This window comes from Hibiscus syriacus, unplaced genomic scaffold (genome assembly GCF_006381635.1).
Source record: "Hibiscus syriacus cultivar Baekdansim isolate YM2019G1 unplaced genomic scaffold, ASM638163v2 tig00010533_pilon, whole genome shotgun sequence".
Classification (NCBI taxonomy): domain Eukaryota; kingdom Viridiplantae; phylum Streptophyta; class Magnoliopsida; order Malvales; family Malvaceae; genus Hibiscus; species Hibiscus syriacus.
In genome coordinates, this window is record NW_024062223.1 from 936,441 (window position 1) to 961,990 (window position 25,550).

At 35.5% G+C, this 25,550-nt stretch overlaps 4 protein-coding genes across 4 annotated transcripts; 2 read left to right on the plus strand and 2 right to left on the minus strand.

The window, feature by feature from the left end:
* Positions 1-2,170: 2,170 nt before the first annotated feature.
* LOC120204142 (SUN domain-containing protein 1-like) lies at positions 2,171-5,474 on the minus strand. The gene is made up of 2 exons (XM_039204237.1): positions 4,354-5,474; positions 2,171-2,641 (listed from the first exon to the last, which is right to left on the minus strand). The coding sequence occupies exons 1-2, from the start codon at positions 5,440-5,442 to the stop codon at positions 2,336-2,338; spliced, it is 1,395 nt and encodes a 464-aa protein (XP_039060168.1). The 5' UTR covers positions 5,443-5,474; the 3' UTR covers positions 2,171-2,335.
* Positions 5,475-13,194: 7,720 nt separating this feature from the next.
* On the plus strand, positions 13,195-14,883 carry LOC120204144 (histone-lysine N-methyltransferase, H3 lysine-9 specific SUVH1-like). The gene is made up of 2 exons (XM_039204239.1): positions 13,195-13,267; positions 13,690-14,883. Exon 2 carries the CDS (start codon positions 14,057-14,059, stop codon positions 14,528-14,530), a length of 474 nt encoding a protein of 157 aa, XP_039060170.1. The 5' UTR covers positions 13,195-13,267; positions 13,690-14,056; the 3' UTR covers positions 14,531-14,883.
* An 878-nt stretch (positions 14,884-15,761) lies between these two features.
* LOC120203992 (CAX-interacting protein 4-like) lies at positions 15,762-16,893 on the minus strand. The gene is made up of 2 exons (XM_039204106.1): positions 16,713-16,893; positions 15,762-16,594 (listed from the first exon to the last, which is right to left on the minus strand). Exons 1-2 carry the CDS (start codon positions 16,891-16,893, stop codon positions 15,762-15,764), a joined length of 1,014 nt encoding a protein of 337 aa, XP_039060037.1.
* A 2,931-nt stretch (positions 16,894-19,824) lies between these two features.
* Positions 19,825-24,109, plus strand: LOC120204145 (putative uncharacterized protein DDB_G0286901). The gene is made up of 8 exons (XM_039204241.1): positions 19,825-19,957; positions 20,034-20,627; positions 21,040-21,113; positions 21,207-21,298; positions 22,388-22,457; positions 23,188-23,278; positions 23,369-23,419; positions 23,513-24,109. Exons 1-8 carry the CDS (start codon positions 19,916-19,918, stop codon positions 23,996-23,998), a joined length of 1,500 nt encoding a protein of 499 aa, XP_039060172.1. The 5' UTR covers positions 19,825-19,915; the 3' UTR covers positions 23,999-24,109.
* The last annotated feature ends 1,441 nt before the right edge of the window (positions 24,110-25,550 follow it).

Below are 25,550 nucleotides of genomic sequence, written 5' to 3' on the forward strand. Positions count from 1 at the left end.
GGGAAAATGTAAGAATGTTGGATGAATGTTTTTTGTTTGGTTGAATTGAAAGTTGAAACCTATGGCCAATTGGGAAAAAAGTTCGTTTCTTTTTCAACAACAAATCAGAATGTGTTGGGTTACCAAAAAGATGTCTGCTTCATATTCATCGTTCAAACATGCACAAGATTAAGAACCCAAATTTGCTTTGTTTATTTGAATGTTAATAAAATATACACACAAGGGGTTTTCCACTTTTCTTTTTGTAGTTTGTTTGGTCGGATTTTCTCGAGAAAATTAATTGAAAAGAAATACCCAGGAAAGAAACTTTGTTGTTCAGAGATAAGATTAAGAACCCAAATTTGTTTTGTTTAATAGAGTATGAATAGACTATAAACATTGGGTTTTTCGTAGTTTGGTTCGTCGGATTTTGACAGATAATTTTCTCGAGAAAATTAAATTAAAAAAATAGAAAAAAATTCCCAAAAATCTACACGGTCAAAGGTGGGGGATCGAAGATTTAATGTCCCTTACATAAAGCTATTTTGTTTATTTATTTATTTTATTTGGTGGTAAAGTGTTCAAAAGATGCTTTTGTTTGATTGTTATGGTTTTTGCTTTCATTTGATCTTTTTTCTTGGAAAATAATGAAATCTGCCTTGTTTGTTGTGGTCCTTTGAGAGAGAGAAAAAAAGTGGTTTTATGCCTTTAGATTTGGTGTTCCTAAATAAGGAAAATATAAGGGTCGTCAATGTAATTTAAGGTTAAAAATATAATTTTAGAAAGATTATAAGATACATAACTTAAAATATTATATTATTTCTTAATATTTTTTATTCAACTTAAAATATTATATTCTTTATAATATTTTTGATTGTCAATCAAAAATGTTACATTCTTCATAACAAATTGTAACTTTTTAAATTATACCAAATCTATAATATTATGATTTTATTACATTTTTTATTACGTTTCGAAATTGTAGTTTTCAATCTTATATTAGATTGTCACACAACATAATCACTTTTTTAAATAGCAAGTTTTATTAAAAAAAATATTAGGGTGAATCTACACCGGTCCTCCCCGTCACCAAAATAAAATAATATGTTTCAACAAATCTAAAATAGTTGATAAATAGATTAAATATCAATTATTAAATTAAAATAATTTTTTAATTACAATTATAAAAAATTAAATAAACCAATCCATTTGTCTAAAAAATTGAGAATTATTTTCAAAATAAAATAATTGAATCATTCGATTTAACTTATTTATTTAAAAATTAATAAATTATTTAATTTAAATAATTTCTTTTGTTTTTCTCTCATTTTCAGTGTTTAACATTGATTAATTTGGACTGACCTGCATTTGTAGGTCTGATTTTGGTGGGTGAGTTTCTAAACGAAATTTTTTTATATATACAAAACTAACTCAAAACATATTTAAGTAATATCAAATTTATCCCCACTTAAATCAACCCTAATAGAGTTTAGCAAGTTAATATAAAACAAACAATCTAAGAAACATTGGTTTTGATTATAAAGAGATAGATCGATTCAATCAATTGAATTGATACAATTAGAAATCAAAATTATATGAGCTATAAATTATAATAAATGTAATCGGATCGATCCATTTAATTAATTAAAGTGACCGATAATCAGATAATCATAGGTACCATCATCATAATCCACCCAATAAACAATAATACAATGACCGCAAAATTTTTGCTACGGAGCGTTGAAAAAAATTATTGCCTCGTATAGCCTCATCGGAATTATTTTCGGAGATGAGCTGAATGCTACAGAACTGATCGGAGGATGTCAAAAACACTATACGTCTCTTGCCTTTTTATTTTGGAAGTCTTGGCGTCCAACTGGATGAGCAACGGTGAAGACGCATTGTGTTCCCGGCGTCTTCCCCGACACTGTAACGTTCACCCCATCTCAAATATGATACAAGACGAGAAATAGCAAAAATATGATGTAAATAATCGGATGAGTCGAATTTTTTATAAATACATAACGCCTTAAACACGAGTACGAAATAGACTCCGGAATTTCGGACTATCACCAAGGAAACGGAATTCTATTTTACTTTTCCTACCGAGAAACTAAAGTTCATCTAATGCTGGTTCATACAAATCAAATCAAATCATTGTTCTTAAGTCAAGTAGAACCTAACTGGAAAGTGGAAGCATAAAAATAGATTCACACTCATTTGCTACCCAGAAGAAATTCTAACAGGACAAGGAATTTGTATCTAGTTAGTAGAATGAACAAAGTACAATTTCATTCAATGAAGATCGAAAACCAACAATTACCGAGAAGAGTGCAGATCACGAATATGACATGGATCACGACTCCGTTTTCACCACTGAAACAAAATCTGGCTCGTGACCGTGCACCCTCAAACGGTAAATGCAGGTATGTGAAGAAGTCCCATGGTTGGAAGAGAAGTCCAGCCTCATTGTGTCAACAATACCGATACCTGCTGTATCCAATACATCAAAGGTCTGAGCATTACTCTTTTCGAGGTCATACATGAACTCTGCCAAAAGAAACCTCTTATTGGCATCAACAGAGGAATCTGGGTCACGGCCTTGCAGCCAGCCAGATACTCGGCAGTCCTTGGGTGCACTTGATCTGTCGTATGCCACACTCTGTACACGGTGCAGGAACAACAGAATAAGCAATTGTGACAAAGTCAATTGAGAATAAAAATCAGAAAGAGCCCTTTTAAATCAGCCCTTGATTTATTTTTGCTGGCCATAGTTCAAATGGAAGTTATACGGATTTTGCAACTTGCCAAGATCCATTCATAAATGATAATAAATCCTAGATGCTAGATGTTGTAGTATTCAGAAAACAAAAGCCAAAGAAGTAATTGATGGCATAAGTTGCTTCCTCGGGTGCGCCACCAGAATGAAGGCACGGCAAAGATCATGAGTTGGACCAATCAGAACAAAGAATTGGTGCATTTATATCATAAATGAAAAGAGAGAGGAGATTCATATAGTCATTCCCGTATGTCTACCTCCATTATTATTTTCATGCAACCGATCTCAAATAAAACCAAAAATTCTCCATAAGTGATTTACAGAATAAAGACTATGTTACCAACTTACTCAAACTCGTGCGAAACGTTGAATGAGGATGTGTCCAACATGAGCATGTTCAAGTTTTTGTCAGTTTTTCCACATAGTTAAAGGGTTTTTGGAAGGTAATAACTACACACCCATGTTTGAATGTGTCGGATATTGGTGTTGGACATGCGTACTTCATGTAAAATGAAAAATTAGAGCAACATTTCTACTGCTGCTGTAACTGTGAACAATTGGATGTTCAAGTTACTGATATAATTTTTCAGTGCACCAATTTGATTGCTTTCCAAAGAGTTTTGGGTACGAAACTATTGTTCTCTCCATTTTGCTTCAATCATAGTAGAAATTTCTCATTGCCTCTACGCTTCAAAACAAAACACATAAAACGTAGTATTCTTCTGCTCTTATTTTTCACATATTATTTCTAGATACGTGGTTATTTTTTCTGTAAAATGTAATCGTTATATTTTCTTGTTTTGCTTGGTGTTTCCATATATACAAATATCTCATGGACACTTTAGCCAATGCAAATCAAGCAATACCTGAAAATTATATATCCACTCACCACTTCCAAAAGTATGCCTCTGCTAAAGCAATTACAAATGGAAAAAAAATCCTCATCGGCACACAATCTTCAAACAAGCCTCAGCACTTGTATTACTACTCAATTTCTCTTCGCATGAAACTGACATTGAAGGAATGGAAACGCTACTAAAACCTCATTATTCACTTAGAATTTTCAAATATAAGACATGACTATTTACCTATTTAGTTTTGGAGGTAGGATCCAGGGAAGGACAGTGTCGTAACAGAACCGAGCCAATCCTTATTCAAAATGAGATCCTAATGCAATCCTTGCATATGTTTTCCCCTTTAATAACTGAAAGATCCATAAAGATCCAATTTATAAGAATTATTGCCTTCATCAAGTTGAGATAGATCTCCTAATCATAAGAAGTCTAACAAAGTTATTAGATGTTACTTGTTAGTGGATATATGTTTCCTGAAAGAATGAGAAGCAGACTGGTTTTGCAAGATCAAGGGTTGAATCAAAGCTTAGCTAGTTCACAGTGCAAATTATTTTGGCAAAAAGGTCGGGTACAAGAGATCAAGTTTGAATATTCACATCTTATGGATCTTACGTTGGACCTTCAGAATCAGTATCAAAAGAATATGGATTACTGTTAGATTTATCATCATAAGACAACAATAAAGACAAATACATAAGTGAATCACAAACAGCTTTATACAAAATGTAATAAAAATATTACCTTGGCAACATGCTCTAGAGTAATAGCCTCCGGGATAATAGCCGCGCGCAGCTTAATCTGAACAAACCCGTTGCTTCCTTTCAATGGAAAGCACTGCCCAGGCTCTCCAAAACTTGGCTTCAACATCTTGTCTGCATCACTATGAACCCCATTTGGACTTTTCAAAAACCAGTTGATTCCCTTCCCAGCAAGAAATGGCTCTGAATGCTGAACAACCTTTCCCCCACCTGAAGACAACGCATAATCAACCTGGCCGAGCCCATCCGAGGCATGCTTCTCAATCTCTTTCTTAACAATCTCTCTCGCATATGCTCCTAGATCACTTAAACTCACTGCATTGCCAGACTCGCCACCACCCTTCTCTTTTAGCATTTGCTCATACATCTTTCCAAACTCTTCCTTTGTCAACAAATCCGCACTCTTCAATTCACTCAAGGATTTATCTAATTCCTCACTCTTTTCCTCCAATTTTTTCAATGACTTCTCCAATACCGCAGTTTGACCCTGAATTCTCTCATCCAATTCCCTCCTTAAGCCACCAATTTCGTTTTCAATTTTCTTATCCACAACATCTACCTGAACTTGAATCATATTAGCCGTGGTTTTCAAGAAACTCTCAACCTCAGCAACCCTACCCTCAAATTCAGTTAATCCCATTTGCGTCCCATCGACATTATCCTTCCCTGATTTCAAAGCCAATCTCCTAATAATCTGAGCTAAGCCAACCAAAACAAGCAAAAGCGCTAAATTCTTACCAAAAATACTAACCACGGTCATCCACCGAGGTTTCTCAATCTTGTTAACCGCTCCTTTCCGCGACCGCCGCAGCGTGCCGTTCAAATTTTGACCCACGACGACCTTTCTCGCTTGCACCAAGTCCTTCGACGGCTCGGCACGACCCGAATGGTGGTTCAGATCTCTGCTGAGACCGGCATTGGCAGCGGTTTTGTCTTCCACAAAGTTGATTCCATAAGCGTTCGGATCAACGACCAATGCTTCGACGTTCGATCTCTTCTCGGCCACGAGAGAACGCCGGCGAGGCGTCCCCGCCGCTGGGCTGGCGGTGATCGACACGGTAGATGCGGACATTGTTGTTTTGGATCAAATTCAATTCGCAAGAATCGCTATTTTAAATAAGAAAATAATGCATTACGCCGAGTCACAGACGCGTTGGTTTGGTTTCTTTGGCGAAAAAGCGAGGGAAAATCAACCGTCGCCAGAGCTATTTTTGAGCGGTTATTCTAGGTAAAAGAACCTCTTAGATCCTTACAATTTTAAAATTATGTAAATTGATCCTCTTAGAAAAGTCAAGCAATTTAGTCATTGTTAATTTTAAAATTGAGTAATTAAGACAATTAATCAATGGTTTAACATTTTCCATAAATTTTAATTTATTTTGATCCACGTAATAATAAATATAATCCTTAACATTTATAATTTGGTGTTGATTCTAAAATATTTTAAGGCAATTTACGCATTTAACACTTAAACTATCAGTTTTGGTTCGTTTTAGCAATATAACTTTTATTTTTTTTCAGAATCATACCTAAAGTTTAGTTTTTGTATTATTTTAGTATTTTTCGTTAAAAAATTTAGTTTTTGTTTCATTTTAGTATCTCGTTCAAAACTTAACGTTACGTTTTGGGAAAAAAAAGTGAAAGTTTAAGTATTAAAACGGACTAAAAAAGTGAGTTTAGGTACTAAATACGTTAAGTTTTTAACACAATATATACTAGGGGTGTAAACATTCAATGTTAGAAGATTAAGATTTATCTTTGAACAAATATTGCTTTATACTTATCTCATATTAATAAAAAAAATTCAAATTTACATAACATACAAATATTTATAATTAAATGTATTGTTATGCCAATTAATATTATATAAAATAACCAAAAATATTAAGCTTATAAAATTAATGGAAAATAAATTACTTTAGTTTTTAAGGATAGATTTATCTATTTCGAAGAAAAAAATTGGAAAAATGGTACTTAAGGCCCTCGTAATTTAAAAAAAAAAACACGTTTGTTGAGATTGCACGGTATAGGGATGAATGTGAGCTTCCACTGTCGGTTCTTATAAGATTGGATGCTTCAAATAGTCTGAATAGGAGATTCAAGCCGTTGAATAGCTTTACGATTATCAATTTCCACGATCATGTGTCTAACGCCTTGCGTCCAGGCTATGTCTAAACCATCCAAAAGCGTCCAGAGTTCCACATGATAAGCTGAGCAAAGTCCAATGTTCCGTACATAGCCAGTGACCCAATTCCCCCGGTCGTCTCTAAGAATGCCACCTCCAATGGCAGCAAGTGTGGTTGGATTTGATGACCCATCGGTGCTAAGAAAGAAGGAACCAACAGGGTTCGAGAGTTGATGCGGTTGAGTGTGGATCGTGTTACAGAGGTTGGCCACACCTGAGCTGTTAAACAGAGCTCCCGCCCACGCCTTTGCCGACTGAATAATTGTGTTTAAAGGCCATCACTTTCGATCGAAGACAAATCTATTCCTTTACTTCCAAATTTTCAATACCTTCTTTTTGAGCATATCCTTTGACCACCAGTCTTGCACGATACCTCTCAACTTGATCGTCACCATTTCGCTTGATTTTGAAGACTCATTTGTTACCAATTGACTTCCTTTCTTGTGGTAGTGACACAAAGTCCCATGTATTATTTTTATGAAGGGCTTCAATTTCCTCTTGCATCGCCATCATCCACAGTGAAGCATCTGAGTTGTTTATTGCCTTCTGGTATGTTGATGGCTCACCGTCCTCTGTTAAAAGGCAGTATGTAATATTACCTTCTATAACATAATCTGAGTGTCAATTGGGACGTCTTCTCACACGATCTGATTGACGAGTTGTTGGAGCTTCAGAACTCTCTGGTTCTTGTTCATCATGTGCTGGTTCTGCTTCTGAAGAATCTCCTTGTTCAACCTCCTTTTCCACATGTATCTGTGTAGTCTCTGATTTTTCAGCGCTATCATCATTTTCTTTTCTTTGTAGCTTATCTTCTACAAAGATAACATCCATGCTGATGATCACTTTGCGGGCAATGGGATCCCACAAGGGATAACCCTTTACACCATCATCATACCCCAAGAATTTGTATTTCCTGGATTTTAGATCCAGCTTTGAAATTTCTTGGGAGTTGTACATCACATACACAATACTTCCAAATACATGGAGGTTTGAATAATCAGCTGGTTTACCAGTCCACATCTCCATTGGTGTCTTCAGCTCTATTGCAGTTGATGGAGCTCGATTCACCAAATAACAAGCGGTATTGACTGCTTCTGCCCAGAATGATTTTTCTAGGCATGCATCCCTCAACATTGCTCTTGTTCTTTCTAACAAGGTTCTGTTCATCCGCTCTGCCACTCCATTTTGTTGATGAGTATTCGCCACTGTGAACTATCTTTTGTTGCCTTCTTTCCTGCAAAAGTCGTCAAATTCTTCGCTTATGTATTCCCCTCCATTATCTGTTCTGAAACACTTGATCTTGTTTCCAGAATCAAGTTCCACCCGTGCTTTGAAGTTTCTAAAAGTTAAAAACACATATGACTTCTTCTTAATAGGGTACACCCAACATCTCCTAGAGTAGTCATCAATAAATGAGACAAAGTATTTTGCTCCGCCTAGAGATGTAACTGGTGCTTGCCATACGTTAGAGTGAACCAATTCTAGAACAATTTTGCCTCTAGAATTTGATGTGTTGAATTTCAACCGGTGCTGCTTACTTGTTATGCAATGCTCACACAAAGTAAGTGATACATTTGTTAAGCCTGGAAGTAGCTTTTGTTCCACAAGGACTTTCATTCCTTGTTCTGACATGTGTCCAAGTTTCTGATGCCATAGCATTGCAGAATCTGAACTACATGAGGCAACAGAGGCTTCTACTTCTAGCAAAGTCTCTCCCTTTAGCATGTACAAGTTTGTTGCTATCTTTTCGCCTTTCAACACCACAAGCGCTCCACGGAACACCTTCATGATTCCTTTCCGTGTTTCAATCTTACTTGCATTATTATCCAATAATCCGTAGGATAATAAATTTTTCTTTAGGCCTTTCACGTGCCGTACATCTCGAACAACTTTAATTGTTCTATCATACATCTTCAATTTGATGGTTCCCACGCCAATGATCTCTTAGGCATGATCATTGCAACTATACACAGATCCTCCTGAGATATGTTCATAATGATGGAACCATTCTCTTCTTGAGGTCATTTGATATGTTGCTCCCGAATCAATGAGCCATATATATGCATATCTCTTTCTACCTTCCACGGTGGTTGACGCTTCACAACATATAGCATCTCCATCATCTGAAGTGTTTACGGTATTGCCTTGTGGATTGGAGTTTTTATTTAGACTCCAACAATCCTTCTTCAAGTGACCCTTCTTTCCACAGTTGTAACACTTTAAATTCTTCTTGCTCCTCAACTTCGATCTACCATGTTTGTGACTGCTACTTTGGCCACGTTCTGTTGATCTCCCTCTCATCATTGTCAACGCTTCTGCTTGTTACAGATTTACTTGTCTGTCTTCCTTGTTCTTGCGCCGATTTTCTTCTTGTAGAACAACAGCTGCAACGTCATCGAAGACAGGTGACATTATTGTTTGTCAAGTTGATGATGAGTTGATCATACGAATCAGGTAGATTTTAAAGTAGAAGTTCAGTACGTTCTTGTTCTCCTATTGTACATCTTAAGGATGTAAGTTGAGAAAATAAAGTGTTCAGCGTGTTTAAGTGCTCCGTCACTGAAGTAGATTCTGACATCCGGAGAGTGTACAATTTTCTCTTAAGGAAAATTTTATTGTGCAACGATGTGGCCTCGTATAATTTGGTGAGATGATCTCATATCTCCTTAGATGTCTTCTTCTCCTCGATGCTTGACAATACTTCATCTGCTAATGCTAGATGAAAGTTTGCCATAGCATTCCCGTCCATCTCGTTCCATTTGTTGTCATCTGTGAAATCTACCGACCTTTCACTGATAGCTGCTAGACAACCGTCTTTCCTCATGATGGCCTTCATCTTCAATTTCCAGAATGAGAAATTTCTCCCATTGAATTTTTCAATATCAAATTTCGTTGGCATAGCTTCTTTTACGGATAGCTCCCACTATTTCACTATCGTGAATAGTTCTCTGGAACCTTCAAAGAATGGGTAATACCTTCTTACTTTCTTATGTTGGAGGATCCGCCTTTTGGTGGCAACCACAAAGACAATAAGCAGATATTACAAACTCAAATCTGACTTTGATACCAATTGTTGCGGAAGACGGCTATCAGATAGAGCAAAATCGCAACTGATAATTTGAGAAAATAAAAAATGAAGATAAAGAAGACACAAAATTTACGTGAAAAACCCCTAAATAATATAGGGTAAAAACCACGGGCAACGGTAGAAGAATTCCACTATGAGAAAATAGGAATTACAACTTCTCTCAATCTACCAAGGAGAAAACAATGATATTTCTCTCTTGATAAAAAGAAGAAAACAACTCTAAAAAAAACTCTCTAAATTCTCTCTAGTATTGGAAGAATTTGAAGCTAAATGGGATAGGGTATTTATAGTTGAAGCTTAAGGACTAATCTTGTAAATACCCTAAAGTATAATGACTAATTTTAGTAATTTTACCATACAAAAAATCAATAAAATTTGCAGCTATTTTGGACAAGAATTAGTCGTCCATTTGCCATTTTTTACCAAAGAATTCTGCAGCCACTAAAGCCACCAAATTTGACATTTGATTTTCAATACTTTAGAGGGTTCATATCTAAGACTTTACCTGAAGCAGTAGAAGTTGCTCGACTTTACCTCACCGACTTGCAACAGGTGTGTCAGATTGGGCTAAACTCTCGAGATAACGTTCTCGAACAAATTATTTCACGATATAATGCTCTCCCAAGATTAATTGTTCAAATAGGGTGAAATCCACAGTGTTGGTCGTAGGTCGCCATGCCTTCCGGGTGACCTACTACGTGGCCAGCCATGCACGTCCCCAAGCATAGGTCGCCATGCACTCCGGGCGACCTTGTAGGTCGCCATGCACTCCCTCCTGTACCTCGCGTGATTCCTCTTTCCCTCGGATGCCCTCGCATAGCTCGCTCGGATAGCCTCGGTCGGATGCCCTCAGTCGGATGGCCTCAGATGCCCAGCGTGTTGGAACGTGCATGGCACATGCAATCTCTCTCATAGCTCGCCGGGAAGACATGACGACCTAGTAGGTCGCCCGGACAACATGGCGACCTACGACCAACACTGTGGATTTCACCCTATATGAGCAATTAATCTTGGGAGAGCATTATCTCGTGAAATAATTTGTTCGAGAACGTTATCTCGAGAGTTTAGTCGTCAGTCAGATTGTTTATCTTTACATGCTTTCTAAAGGTTATCTACAAGGTTTTGTTTAGTTGTTACTTTTGGGGGTAGAGATCTAATGTTTTTCACATACCACCATACAAAAAATCTAGCGAGAGGCTAGATAAGATCAAAACATGTTGTATTTACTTTTGTGGGTATCTGTTTAGACTATTCGCGGGTGGGAGACTGACAAACCTTGGCTGCCGAAAGACAGAATGGATGAGGTATTTTGTTCACCTTCAAAATTCTGTTTATGATATTTTCTAACTTAGATTTCAGCTTATCTTGCGGCGAAAACTTGAATACACTTCTGCTTTTCAGTTGTCGAGCAGTATGGACAAGTTGAAGACTTGGTTGGATGAGAAGGAGGTGGAGCAAAAGAAGTAAGTTATTGCTGTTAGTTTTATGTTTAAAGTCACGGCATTCGTATAACATAGTGCGATGTCGGATCTTTATGTGTGTGTGTGTGTGTGCCCCTCTCTTCATTTCTTGAAGTTCCTATGTACTAGTCCAAACATAGGTATAGGGTGGACCAAGGACCCTAGCAAATCTTGAATGATAATCGAACATATCCATGTCCAACACATCCCCCGCCTCCTATAGTGTGTCTCTCGTTTAATTCTGCTTTCGAACCTTGTTCTTTCGTGCTCAACTTGACAAAGTTCATGTTAACCTTCTCTCCAGGATTCGGGTTACAGCACTCCTGTTTTCACGTCTGAAGAAGCATACGAGAAGGTATTCAATTTGCAAGACAAGGTATGGCTGCTTGTTCTATTTGATAATAAGGTCACCTTGTTGTTTGCTTAAACGCGTGAAACTCGTGGTTAATACGTCGCTTTTTGTTTAGGCTGCTAGCGCTAAGAGAATCCCGAAGCCGAAACCTAAATTTGAGAAGCCTGCAAAGAACGAAACCGAGACCAAATCAGACAACACGACCAGTTCCGACTCGACTCCAGAGAAGGATACCTCCGAAAACGACAAGCCAGCTGGGGACTCGGATGGATCAACCGATGAAAAAGTTGGAGAATCCGAGCCACACGATGAGTTATAGTCCATTTTAACACAACAAGCAAGACTCGTTTAACTAATTATATAGCCTTAGAAAATAAATAGATAGATAGACAAATAGAAAGGATCGGTATCCTTAGAACTAACAATGTTAAATGTAAGGGACTGATCTTCTTGGGAATTAAGTTAAAGTTGTTAGGGTTTATAACACCATCTTTTGACATCAAATATTTTGTTATCTCAGACTATCATAGTTTTTTTATTGGTCTGGATAAATAAAAGATATTTTGTTCGAAATATTTTTAATCATTTAATAATGAATATTTATATACTCTTATGAATATCGTATTCAAATTTAAGACATCAAAAAATAACAATAATATTTTAATCATTAAGGTTGTTTGGTTTGATTTGTCGTACAATTATTTTATCGCACATAATTTGTAACATAAATAAACACTAATATCTACTTTTAGTTCAATATCGTAAGCAACTTTTTGAAGGTAAATATTGTAAGTATTTTTTTCACATATATATAACCAAATAATAATGCAGTCGATACTCAATTCTAACGCTCGATTACCCCAATAAATTAACAATAAATTCAAAGCATAACTCAAGGAATTAACTGAATATAAAATTCTTAACATGAAAAATGATTTTTTTAGAAAATAACACAATTGTCACCCAAAAGTTGACTTTTCCGGGCCAATTATTGAAAGGATAAATTATCTATTTAATATTTAAGCTATCAGTTTTTATCCGTTCTAATATTTAAATTATTAGTTTTTTAAATTTATATTTAATATTTAATTTTTATTTCAGTTTAATATTTTATTGTTAAAAAATTAAAGAGTTTAGTACTTAAATTATTTTTTTAAAAAATTAAATGTTAAATTTTGATTAGTAATATTAAAATAAAATAAAAATTAAACTTTAAGTAAAAAAATTAAAAATTTAAATACTAAAACGAATTAAAATTAATAATTTAAATACTAAAATTTACCCTTTATTTAAAAAGTTTTACTGCTTCGGAACATGGTTTTTAGAACCGGATCGGTCAGCGAACCGGTCGTGTTATAGATTCACTGGTTCAACCGGTCGAACCGATCAGACCGATCGTAAGAACCGGACAACATCATAATTATTTAAAAAATTAAATAAAAAATTAAAAAAATGTAGGTTGAATCGATTCAATATCCGGTATGATTCAAACGATTCAAATCCGATTCGAACGGTTCAAATCTGTTCACTAGCACCAATTCAACCGAGATATAATAGATCGGACTAGATAACGATTCTCGATTAAACCGGTTAAATTGATCGATCCGATTTTCAAAGCAATGCTTCGGAAGTAACCTAATTTTCCCACATTTTTTACTTTCTTTTTTTCTTTAAAATTTGTTTCCATTTTTCAAGTACATGGGTAGGTGTATATTTATGATCTTATTAGTACAAAGCTTTAAGCCCTCCCAATTCCCATCTATTTCTCCAAGTCGATTCAGTCTTCTTCACGTCCATGATCTTCTTCTTTAGGTAAACATCACTTTCTCATGTTAATTTCATCATAAAATTTTAATAATAATCGCTTTCTTTTCAAGAGATAACCCTAGATCTATTTCTCTCTACACTTTCTGTTTTTGTATTTATTTGTTTGTTTCACCCCTTTTTTAAAATTAAAATATTCACGGATTGTGAAAAAATGAAATGGTGAAATGGGTATTTCTTGTTTTGAAGAACCCTTTCTTCCCTCAGAATTCGATTCTTTGTTCTGTGATTTTCTTTCACTTAGGACATTGATTCTGTGCATAAACCAGTCAAGAATTGAGAAAGCTAAAGTGGGTATTCACTGTTTTTGAAAGAAAAACCAATTAAAAGGGGATTTTTTTGGGTTCGAAGTGCTGGTCTTTGTGTGGTTTCAGTTCAAAGGGCTGATATTTTCTGTGATTTTGTTTCAGATAATAGCTTGGTTTAGAACATAAAGAGTCAATAATGGAGAAAAATGAAGTGGGTGTTTATTGGGTTTGAAGAAGAAAGGGGAAATTATTGGTTCAAAAGGGCTGATTTTGTGTAGTTTTTGTGGTTTAGTGCATAAAACAAGTGAAGAACTGAAGTGGGTGTTTTCCTGGTTTTGAAGAGGTAAGGTGATTCTTTTGTTCAAAGTGGTGATCTTTGTATAATTTTGGTTCTCTCAGGAGCTCGGTTTAGTTCGTAAACCGGTCCAGGTTGAAATTTTCAGTTTGAAGGACTGATCTTTGTGTAAGTTTGGTTCACATTGGTGCTTTGTGTAGTGCATAACTTTGGTTGAGAAGATTTTTGTTTGGAATGGAAGGGGTGATGGGTGGAAACACTGCTCAAACAAGTTCAATCAATAAATCCCAAGTTCTGGATGTAAAACCGGTTCGCACTTTGGTTCCTATATTCCCGGGGCCGTCCGAGGGTGCTCCTTTTGTTTGTGTATCTCCTAACGGCCCTTTCCCGTCCGGGTTTTCGCCCTTTTTCCCATTTAGCGGATCAAGCCCTAACCAAAACGGTGTCAATCCAACTGCTTCACCGATTCGGCCGTTCACGGTCGAACCTTCTAATGGCCAAAACGTATCACCGATGGCTGCACATGGCAATCAAGGACAGAAACCGGCTACACCGATGGCTGCACATGTTAATCAAGGACAGAAACCGGCTACACCGATGGCTGCACATGGTAATCAAGGACAGAAACCGGCTACACCGGTGGTGGATGGACATGGTAATCCTATCAAGAAAAGGGGTAGGGGAAGACCGAGGACTCGGTTTCCTTAGTAGCTGCTGCTCGGTAATCTCAATCCTGGAATTAGTGTATCTGAACAATAAGATGTTAACATGGATGAATATGTTGGAAAACTTGGGCTTTTAGGTTTTGTGCATTTAGGAGAACAGATTAGCCAAAAGGAAGATGCTGAAAACGAATAGAATATTCCGACATCATTGGATACAGGGTTGTGGATCGATACGAGAAAGATGATCGGGCCTGTTCGGTGTCGGAATCGTAGGCGGTCGTTTTCTTCCTAATGGTGATTTACAGGGAGAGCTTGTACTATCCGTTGAGATCCTTGTGTCTGTTTTCGAATTTGTGTAGACTCCGGGTTTACACGAGTACTTTAAGTAAAATGAAGAGTCGGAACCTTTTGATATCTATCAAGTTTATTCGAATTCTATTTGGTTTGATTAGAATATTTTGTTTTTATATTTCAAAATCGATAAAATTATCATAATATGTTAATATTATATTTTCAATTAAATTTGAATAAGAATATTACTTTTGTTTTAGAGTGTTTATTACCTAAACAAATAATTAAATTTGATCTATTTTAGTATCCAAATGTTTAGTATTTTCAAAATTATATTCGTCGTTTAATTTTTATTTCATTAGTATTTGTCGATAAAAACTTAATGTGTTTAATACTTAAATGATTAGTTTTAGTGTTTTAACATTTATTTATTTTTTTGAAACTTAAAGTTAAGTTTTTAATGTTTAATAGAAACTAAAATAAAACAAAATCGTATGATTTTGAAAAAAAAAAAGTTAAAATATAATGTTAAAATTAACCTCCTAACATTTATTATTAAAATGATCATTTTACTTCTATTCTATTTTTTTTTTGAAGCAATTGGACCCTTCACATTTTATTTTAAGACAAAAATACTCATAACATTTGATAAAGTTTCATTTTATCCCTTGTTCCTTTTTCTGAGACGTTTTAGCCCTCAATGTTTCATTTTAGGTTAAAAATGATCTTATTCTGAAATACTAAGTGTTAAAATAATTATTTTCATCTAGAGGAAGCTTAGGAAACATGAAGACTAAAATGTTCTAAAAAAAAGAATATGACCCAAAATGACCATCTTGATAAAACGTTGAGAGTTATTGTTAGTATTATGCCAAAAATGAAAATTTATGTACTAAAACAGATTAAAATTATTCATCTAAGTACTAAAAGAGTAATTTACTCTTTATTTTATTGGATACAGTTCCGCAATAAAATTTGTTTTACTACTGAAAAATCAGAAAAGAACCCATGCCTAAGTTTCGGCTTCTTGACTTCAATTCTGGCTGCTCGTCATGGTACTCATCATCGAGCTTCCTCTTGCCCTTCATCATTTCCCTATTGTTCCCTGATTTCTGCAATCTCTCTAATCTTTCACCCTTATTTAGGGTTCTTCCCTTTCTCTCATCACTCTTGGCTGCAGAAGATGCGAAGTCCTTTCCTTCTTGATATCGACGACTACCTCTAACACCGTGACTGTCATCATCACTTCTATGTCCTCTTCTGTCTTTGTCAGAGTCACTAGGACTTGCATCACCATCATCACTCGGAGACACCAATTTCCTAGCAGTCCTTTCTCTTGCTGTTGTAGCCTTTCCACTTCTCCTACCATGGGACCAATTGGAATTTTCATCATCATCAGAATCATGTCTCCTACCTCTTCTCCTACCCTTTTCCACTTTTTCATCACTTCTATTAGAATCATTGTCATCTTCTGTATCATACCTATGGCCATGTCTCTTTACTATTTCCTTTTTCCGATCTCTTGCTCCATCTACATCAAAATCAGATTCGCTTTTCTTCCTTTCCCTCCTATCAGCCGAGTCAGAGTCATCCTCACTTGAGTCGTTTCTACGAGAACCTTTCTTTACCGTGTCCTTTTTACGACCTCTCATTCTGTCCTCATCAGAATCAGATTCACTATTGATGTCGTCCCCCTCCCTCCTCTCGTTCACAGTCAACTCATTCTTTCGTTTATTAACTTCACCTTTCTTTTCCCTCCCATCATCAGAATCAGAGCCATCCTCACTGGAGTCATGCGTGTTACGAATTTTCTGAACTGTTTCCTTCTTTACGTCCTCTTACTCTGTCTGCAACATAATCAGATTCGCTACCTGTGCTGTCCCTCTATCTCCTCTGGCTCCCAGTCAACTCGATCATCCGTTTTCGAATTTCACCTCTCTTCTTTTCCCTCCCACCATCAGAATCAGAGTAATCCTCCCTAGAATCATGCCTGTGACGACCTTTCTTAATAATTTCTCTTTTACGACCTCTCACCCTGTCTGCATCAGAATCAGATTCACTACCCTGCAATATCGAAGGAAACCCAATAATAAAATACAAATGACAGGGTGACATGAAACAGATCAGTGTATTAACATTAAACATAGTCCACACATGTGAATAAACGATAGGATAATATTAAAGAATCTGATCCGTGACAAAGTTTCACCTGTATATCATCCACATCATTTGATTTTGGATTGTTTTGCAGTCACACACACATGGCCGTCGAAAAATCTCCTTAATATCTTTGATTTGCTGCAGGTTGGAGCAGATATTGTGAAAAGAGCTCTGGGTTACCCTCTAAAATTGATTGCTAAGAATGCCGACGTTAATGGAAGTGTGGTGAGCGAAAAGGTACGAGGCATAACCATTTCTAGTTGAAATGAGCACCACATTCCCAATTTATGCAGTTTGCTAATACCAGTGGTTGTTCCTTCTTTTATATAGTTATTTGCAGGTCCTCTCCGAGGAAAACCCCAGGTATGGATTCAATGCAGCCGCTGGAAAATACGAGGATCTCATGTCTGAAGGGTTTTTTATCCAACCAAGGTTAGTTCCCATATAATTATTGTTCTGAATTCGATTATAGTTACGAGTGAGCAAGCCGGTAGAGATTACAGCTAAATGTTCTTTTTTTTTCAGGTGGTTAGATGTTGCTTGGAGCATGCAGCGTCCGTGGCTAAGACGTTCTTGATGTCCAATTACGTGGTTGTTGAAATAAAGGAACCCAAGCCAGTGCCCATGGCAACCCGATGGATAACTCAGGCATGCACTCGAGTTGAAATGCAGCATTCTCTTTGTTAATTCTTTTGTACATTTCGTATTTTCTAACATCGTTGCTCCATCGGAAACTCTGTCAGGATACGGATACTAGAACCGGCGGACGTCGAAAAGCGAAAGCGTATAAGGTAATCTAATCTCCGAGGCAGCAATACATGGTTTATTTGGGAGTAGAGTGCTTAGTTTTTCCTATACAGAATGGCGAAATCGGGAGGCGGTAGGATTTTCTGGAGATATATAGGTTGCTGGAGTGGGACATAATGTGATTTGCGGTTAAGTGTAGCAATTGGAACTCCTATACATGCACACGAACGACATTAAGGGTGAATTATTTAAAAAATAAAATAAATTATAATTAAATCAATATAATTCCATACATTATTAATTCATGAGATACAAGTTGTTTGAACTTTCTTTTTCTTTGATTAAGGGTGAATTTGGCGCAATTTTTGAAAAGTGAATTTTAAAAGTGTCGTAGAAATGAATTTTTAAAAGTATAGTATGAAAGTACAATTTAAAATTTAACTGTTTGAGATTATTGTTAAAAAGTGAGATTGAAAAGACAAAATATCTATTATAGACACTTATTAAATTATAATTGAGTGAATCTCATGTATTAGTTGTGGTAAAATTATAATTTTGAAACTGAAAAAACTATAAATCTTAGCTTTTGCGGTTAGTTTGAAACCATCATTTTTTTTAATTTTTATCTATTTGACACTAATTTTACGATCGAAACAAACTTTTTACCTGAAAGTGTTTTTAAAAAATCACGTCAAATGGACTAAATTGAACTCTCAAAAATTACGATACAAAGCGTTAATAAACATATCACGTCGTATTTTAGACTAATATGATATTATTGAAGTAAATTTATCTTATAAAATAATAATAGTTGGTTTAATTATTATAAATATAATAATATAATAATTATTTTATAATAATTTAATAAATTTAATGACTATTTTATAACTTTTGAAATTTCATTTATCAAAATATTACTTGAGCATGGTTTAATAATAACCTTTGGTTCATTTTATTATAATAAAATAAAATTTAGAGATTAAAATGAAATTGTAGCATAATACAAGGACTTGTACAATTCTTTTACCCTTTAATAAGAACAATTAGGGGTGAGCGTCTGATCGAGTTGAGTCATAAAATTTTGAATTATTCGAGTTGATGAGTCATATTTTACAACTCAAAATTAACTTAAAATTTTTTCGAATCAATTAGAATTAGAATTTTTGAGTTTCTTTTCGAATTTCATTATAAATAATTATAATATTATAATATTATTTAATTCAAATCTAAATAATTTTTATAATCATATAAAATGATTGACCCATAAATGATTGAAAGAGAATCAATTATTCAACAAGCAAGTAGACTTACCCAGGAGATACTAAACTTGAAAATTACAAACTCCAACAATATCCAAACAGAAATAATATCCGGTGCAGATGGCAAAAACTATATATTAATTACTGTGAAATCAACATAAATGGAACCAAACGTCAGAATACTGGAGAAACAATGTGTGGAGTGGTCGTAAGAGATTACAATGGAAACTGACGTTGGGGATTTGGTAGGAAAATATGAATATGTACTATCCTGGAAGCAAAATTGTGGGGTATTCACGAGAGCTTAAAAATAGCTTGGATGAGGGGAGAAAGAAACGTGATTTTGGAATCAGACAATAAGGAGGCTGTCAACCTTATCAAAAACAGATCGATTAAACACAAGAAATAAATAATTCTTCAACACAGAGAGAAATTGGGTAGTGGATCTAAAGCACATACCAATGGAGGCCAATCGCGTTGCTGACTTTGTCGCCAAACAGATGTGAAAGTACTAGAAAGACACAATTTTTCTACAAAATTACCCAAAGGAAGCAGAGGAGTTGTTATTAGCTGATATAACGGGCAACTAGACGGCCCCATACACCTGTATTCAACCAAAATTTCAAATTAATTGAATTGTATTTCACAAGCCAATTTGGACTAAGTTAATTTGGATTTAAATTTTTTGAATCGATTCGGGTTTATGAGATTACATTCGAAGTAAATTTAAATTAAATTTTTTTAGATCAAGTACGATAAAAATATTAATTTTTTAAAATCTAATCGAGTTTTGTTCATCTCTAAACACAATGAGCTGTTTGGGCCTTATACTGGTGGGCACCCGAATTGCTTATGAAATCCATAATCCCTGAGAAAAACCCTAAAACCCTCGAAACACTTCACCGCCAAAATCTCAATCTCTCGTCAGTCGGCAAATCCCGACGGTTTCTTTGGTACTCAGTGATAACCCAATGAGACCTCATTTCAATTCGTTTCCCCATCAACCCCAGCAGGTAGTCTTCTTTGACCCTCTCTTACTGTCTTTGTTTCACGTCTTTTTGAATTTGGAATTTGGTTTTCATCAAACAGAATGGATTTCAATCAAGTTCCGCGGCTGGAAATCAGTGCACTAACGACATGAACATGCTTATGATGCAACCGCAAATGGGTATTTTTAATAATAGTAGTAATCCCAGTGTTACGCCATTGTTGAATAATGTTGGATTCATGAATGGAGCTAACCAGCAGTTTCAGACGCCAAGTAACAATATGGGGTTTCCTCATTTTGGTCCAATTTTGCAAAATCCGAACAATCTTTCGATGTTACAACAGGTTCCTGCTCAATTCAATAACTACCCTTTGCACAATCCGAATCAGCCGAATTGGTTGAATTTCCCCCAACAAAGTAATATTGGATTGACAAATGGGCAGCAGCCGCAACAACAGCAGCTTTTTTTACGGAATCAGTTGCAGAATCTGAGCCAACTTTTAAATGTTCAACTCCCTGATCTCTCACAGCTTGTTTCTGGTGGCCAAGCAATGGGATGTCTCAATCCTACTGTTATTCAGAATCCGCATTTCGGGTTTATACAGCCAAACCTGATGCAGCAGCAAGCCGGTCAGGGTCAGCAAAATTTAGCCGATGTTAATGCATCCAATTTGTTGTCTGCAGCAGCTTCACAAGTACAAACTTCCATTTTTTTTTATTAATGTTAACTTTGAAATTTGTTTGAGAAAGTCTGATTGCCTTTGGTAGATTAAAGCATCTATTTTAGGGGATGCAATTCTTTCAAAGTTTCAATGACTTCTGAGAATTTGCATTATCTATTAATCAATGACTTCTGAGAATTTTGAAGGATATAATTACTATTGGATATGCTCCTTCAGTTGGGAGTCTTCTCTTAATAGCTTATGCTATTCCTTTTCCCTATACAGAACTTCTCAAGCTGCTTTGATGTCATTTAATGCGAAAATTTACTAATTGTTAAGCTGGAAATGGTTGATACATGGCATTATTCTTTTCCAGAATGTTTTGGGTCTATTTTATCCTTTTGTTTTGGCTTTTGAAATTAATATGTCTTTTCAATTCTTGAAGAGTGGTGTCGGTAAAAATGGTCAGAACATGAACAATTTTCCTGGAAGAAATGCTAAAAGGGATTCAAAATTGGGGTTTGTATTTTTAATCTTCTTTCGGTTTCTAGCTTCTCTTTGTAAAAGACCTCGATTTTTGGCTTTTTATACAGCTGAATTTCAATTTTGTAGATTCAAGAATTCTAAGTTCCAGCAGCCTGGGTTCCATCAAGCGGATAATGCAAAGAGAGCATTTGCATCTTCTAACGGACATAAGAAAAAAGGTTAACATTTTAATGAATTTCATTTGACTTATAATTTTCTTCTTAATGAATTTCGAATAACTTAAAAAACATACTTGTCTTTATTTTGTGATAAAGCATCAAACCAAAAAGATTAAAGAAAGAAGAGAAAAAGAAGTTATTTGACATTTGCAATATTAATACAATTGTCACATCATCTGGTTTATAATTCAAATGGAACTGATTATAGATGAACTGACATAAGCATCTTTGAAAAGAATTATTAGTGATTCACTCGGACAAGTAGTAGTTCAAATCTGAAGTCTTGATTTCTTAATCTCGTGTCTGGTTATCTATGGCCTGATGAGTATGATATCACAATTGTTTCCTAACTAGCATTTCCAGTTATCTGATTGAAAATAAACTGCAGGGACTGGGTGCTGCAATAGTTTCTTTGGAATAGTGAAATAGGGTTTAAGTTGGAAATCCGAGCTAGTCATAGGGTTCAAGAAATAGAATAGGATATGCAAGGTGTGAACAGAGTGATTGATGGAATTTGCTTTTAGTGTTGATATTTATGTTTCTGGCCGACAAATAAGTTTTATTCGCACAGTTAGTTTAGCATTGCAAAAAAAAGATGGAAGGTTTTCTGTTTTTCAGATACTTCGTTAGGAGTGTAAAAGTTTACGCTTAAACACAAATAAACCAAGACCTTAACTCCTTAAGCATTCCAGACTTGGTTTGGATCACTGAATTTTGTGATCAATAGAGCTAAGCTATTGTGAAGCTTACATTCTTTCCTATTGGTTGGAAACTAAAAAAGCGAGAAAGGGTATTAAAAATATAGTTTGTTTGATTTGTTTTAATTAATCCGTGAATGCCAATGTACAAATATCTAGAAATTTATGGTTGAGGTGAAGTACCGATTTGTCACCATTTATTTATTTGTTTTTACTCTTTAAAAACTAGCCAGGCAATTTTTCCCATGCATAATTTTGCGTTTTTGGTGACAATGGCTTGATAATAGATATCAGATTCCTTTCTGCCTACCATTTTCTTTTATTTGTTTTTTGCTACTTGATTCTTTTGCTAAAAATTCTAATTTCTCCTCACCTTGGATAAAAATAACAGGATTGGATAATGAGAGGGCAGCTCACTTTCCTCATTCTAATTCTGCAAATCCAGCTAAAGAAAAGAAAAGGTAATTTTGGTTTACTCATACTCATCTGTCAAAAATTGTAGGTGGTAACATGGGGCATTTTTTAGTTGAAAATACTTTTAAGTGAGGATGGATTGCATTAAGTTCAATAAATGGACTTCATATGGTTAATTTTATTAATTCCTTGAATATTGTAATGGTCGTTACAATCGGAATCATTCTACGCAATCATGTTAAAAATCCTTAGTTGCCTGACCCTTAATTGACTCCATTTCAGTGAGATGTTTAAATTATTGCTCGTATAAAGTTGAATTATTGATGATCGGTCAATTTAACATCCACTGTTCAAGGCCCTATATGTCCGAAGACAAAATCCCACTTTGTGAATGAAAATGGAACAAGGAATGCTCATGCTCTATTGGGTTACTTGTTTTCATTTGCTAACATCTGAATTTTTAGAATTCCACAGCGATTTGGTGTTTTAAGTTCTATGAGTTTAGTTGTTTAAATGTATGATAACCTAACATATATTTCAACACTTGTACGAAAGTGTTTGTGTAGTCCTTGATAATAATTCCCAACAGGGAGGCTAATGGGACAGAACTAATTCTAGTTTACAGTTCAGTGAAATCATCCTCAACAGAATCTTCTTTTCCTGCACTTATGATTAACATTTCCTGTAATTTGTGTTATATTTTCTCGTGTGTTAGATTTACCTTCTTTCTTATTAATCTCTGCTTTGATGTGTCAAAAATTCTTTCATAATGAGAAGATCGCTTGCTTTGACTTATACGGAGCAAGAAATAAGACAGTGGCGTGAAGAACGTAAGAAGTTCTATCCGACAAAAGCTAACTTAAAGAAGGTTGGATTTATCTGTTGAATACTTTTCCATTTCAATTCATTTTATTTTCATTTAAACATGTTCGATGATAATCGACTTTGCTGGCTGCAGAAACTGAGTAAAAATGTAGCAGACACCGAGGTTGCCAAATTACGAAGTGAGGTACATTTCTTATTTTTTCTTGATATCTTTCTTTCTTCTTTTTTTATTTATTTATATATTTCTATATAATATATATCCAAATCTTTGTTGTAGCAACTCAAGGAGATTTTGGAAAAGCAAGCTGAGCTAGGAGTCGAAGTTGCAGAAATTCCGTCACATTATCTGTTAGGTTCGGAGAAAAAGGTGGATGGAAGGGAAGAAAACCACAGGCTGTCAACCAAGAGGGGAAGATTTGGATCGAGAAATGATAAAAGAGGGAAACTGGATAAAAGGGACCGTTTTCCCAAGAAACATAGATCAACAACGGTGGAGTCATTCGATGGCACTTCTTTCAACAAGAGGAGTCCGACCCTTCTGCAGAAGCTTCTAAGTGCTGATATAAGGAAAGATAAAAGCCGGTTGTTGCAGGTTTTCCGATTCATGGCTATGAATTCTTTCTTTAAGGATTGGCCTGAAAAGCCTTTGAAATTTCCCGTTGTGATTGTTAAAGATGGTGTGTCGGAGGGAGAGATCATTGAAGAGAAACCCTTGCTTGGTGGGGAAGATAATATTGAAATCTGCAACAACGGAGTGACCTGAAGTATTATTAAAGCTGATGATAATAGCAAGAACAGCAACGATGAAGATGATGACGAAAAACTTGACACAAAAGTTGACCAAGCGGCTTTGTATGTTCTGGAGAAACGAGCAAAAATTATACTCTTTTTTTAATGATTATTATAGTTACTTGTGATCGTCATATTATACTCTTTTTTTCTCTTCTAATCGGAGGGATTTTCGACGAGGCATTCGGTGATTTTGTAAGAGCATTTTTCTCTAATAAAAGTCGGATTTCGCCGAACGGAACGTATGTTGGTGTCATTGGCGAGATATAGAAGCAGAGATCAGTATTAGAAAAGAAAATGACCAAATGAAGACGATGGGTAGTATGAAACATTAAGATAACAGGTACAGTCAGCATGTTGATATCAACTTCCCAATTGAAGCGTGTAGATGAAGTGATCCATATGGAGGTAGGAGATACAATATTTGCTATTAGAATCGAGGAGAAAGGATTATCGGGTATATCATCGAACGTTGTTCATTGTCCGGAAGTTACTGGTTGAAACAACTAAAGAGTCGAACGATTCAAGTAGGGAGTCGGCATTTTTGATCCAAAATAGAAGGCTGTAATGTGAGGTTCAGTTCAGTGGCTGATCGTACTAACGTAGAAGAATATTGTTGCATGTAGATTGTGTACACCTGAGAATATCTTCTCGGCAACACTGATCACATGACTAGCAATTAGGGTAGTCCTCAGCCTTCCTATGAAACTGAAGATCATGATGATGCCGTAACTATAAGAAGGCAATGCGATCCCATCCTTCAGAAATGGAAGTTCTTCAAGAATACAATTGGGATGAGCAGACGTATCACAAATGGAACGATAATAATACCAGAGGTTCCAATCTCTTTTTCCTTCACAATTATCACAATAACGATGCTTTGAATAATCATTATCGTCATGACATGTAAGGTTTAGCTTGTGTTGATCAAATTTATGAAGAGCTGAACGTGATAGTGATAAGCATTTCAAATCTAAAGTAAAACTGCACTCTCCACATCTGAATGCTCCATGCCGACCTGGGTGAGTGCCACAACCATTACATGGCTCCCTGCATAAATGCAATCATAAAACAGGAAGTGTTGGTGTCACCTCTTAAGAAAACGTCGAGTACTCCAATTTTGTAGAAGAAACCACTAAAATATCGACCGCACAAGTTACAATACTCGAAGCTTTTGGAGCTGAGAATGGCAGTAGATCGGCGAAACCAATGACGCCCTCTTGGCAACTCAGCACAATATTTGTGAAGACAGAAATGGCTTTCTGATTCAGAACAATAATAAAACAGAGTTGAGACAGGTAGCATGCACCCATCACATCTTCTATCAGTTATTCAGTTTCCTCCTCCATCTTGTCTGCTAACTCCAAGAAATGACCTTCATGCCTGAAATGTTCAATCTTCGTGGCTTCCCCATCTTCACTAACCTCAAGAACACGATTGATGGAAGACTGCATAGACTCAGATGAACTTAGATCGATCATATAAAATATTGATCTTAAAATTGCAAACAGAACAACAATAAAAGA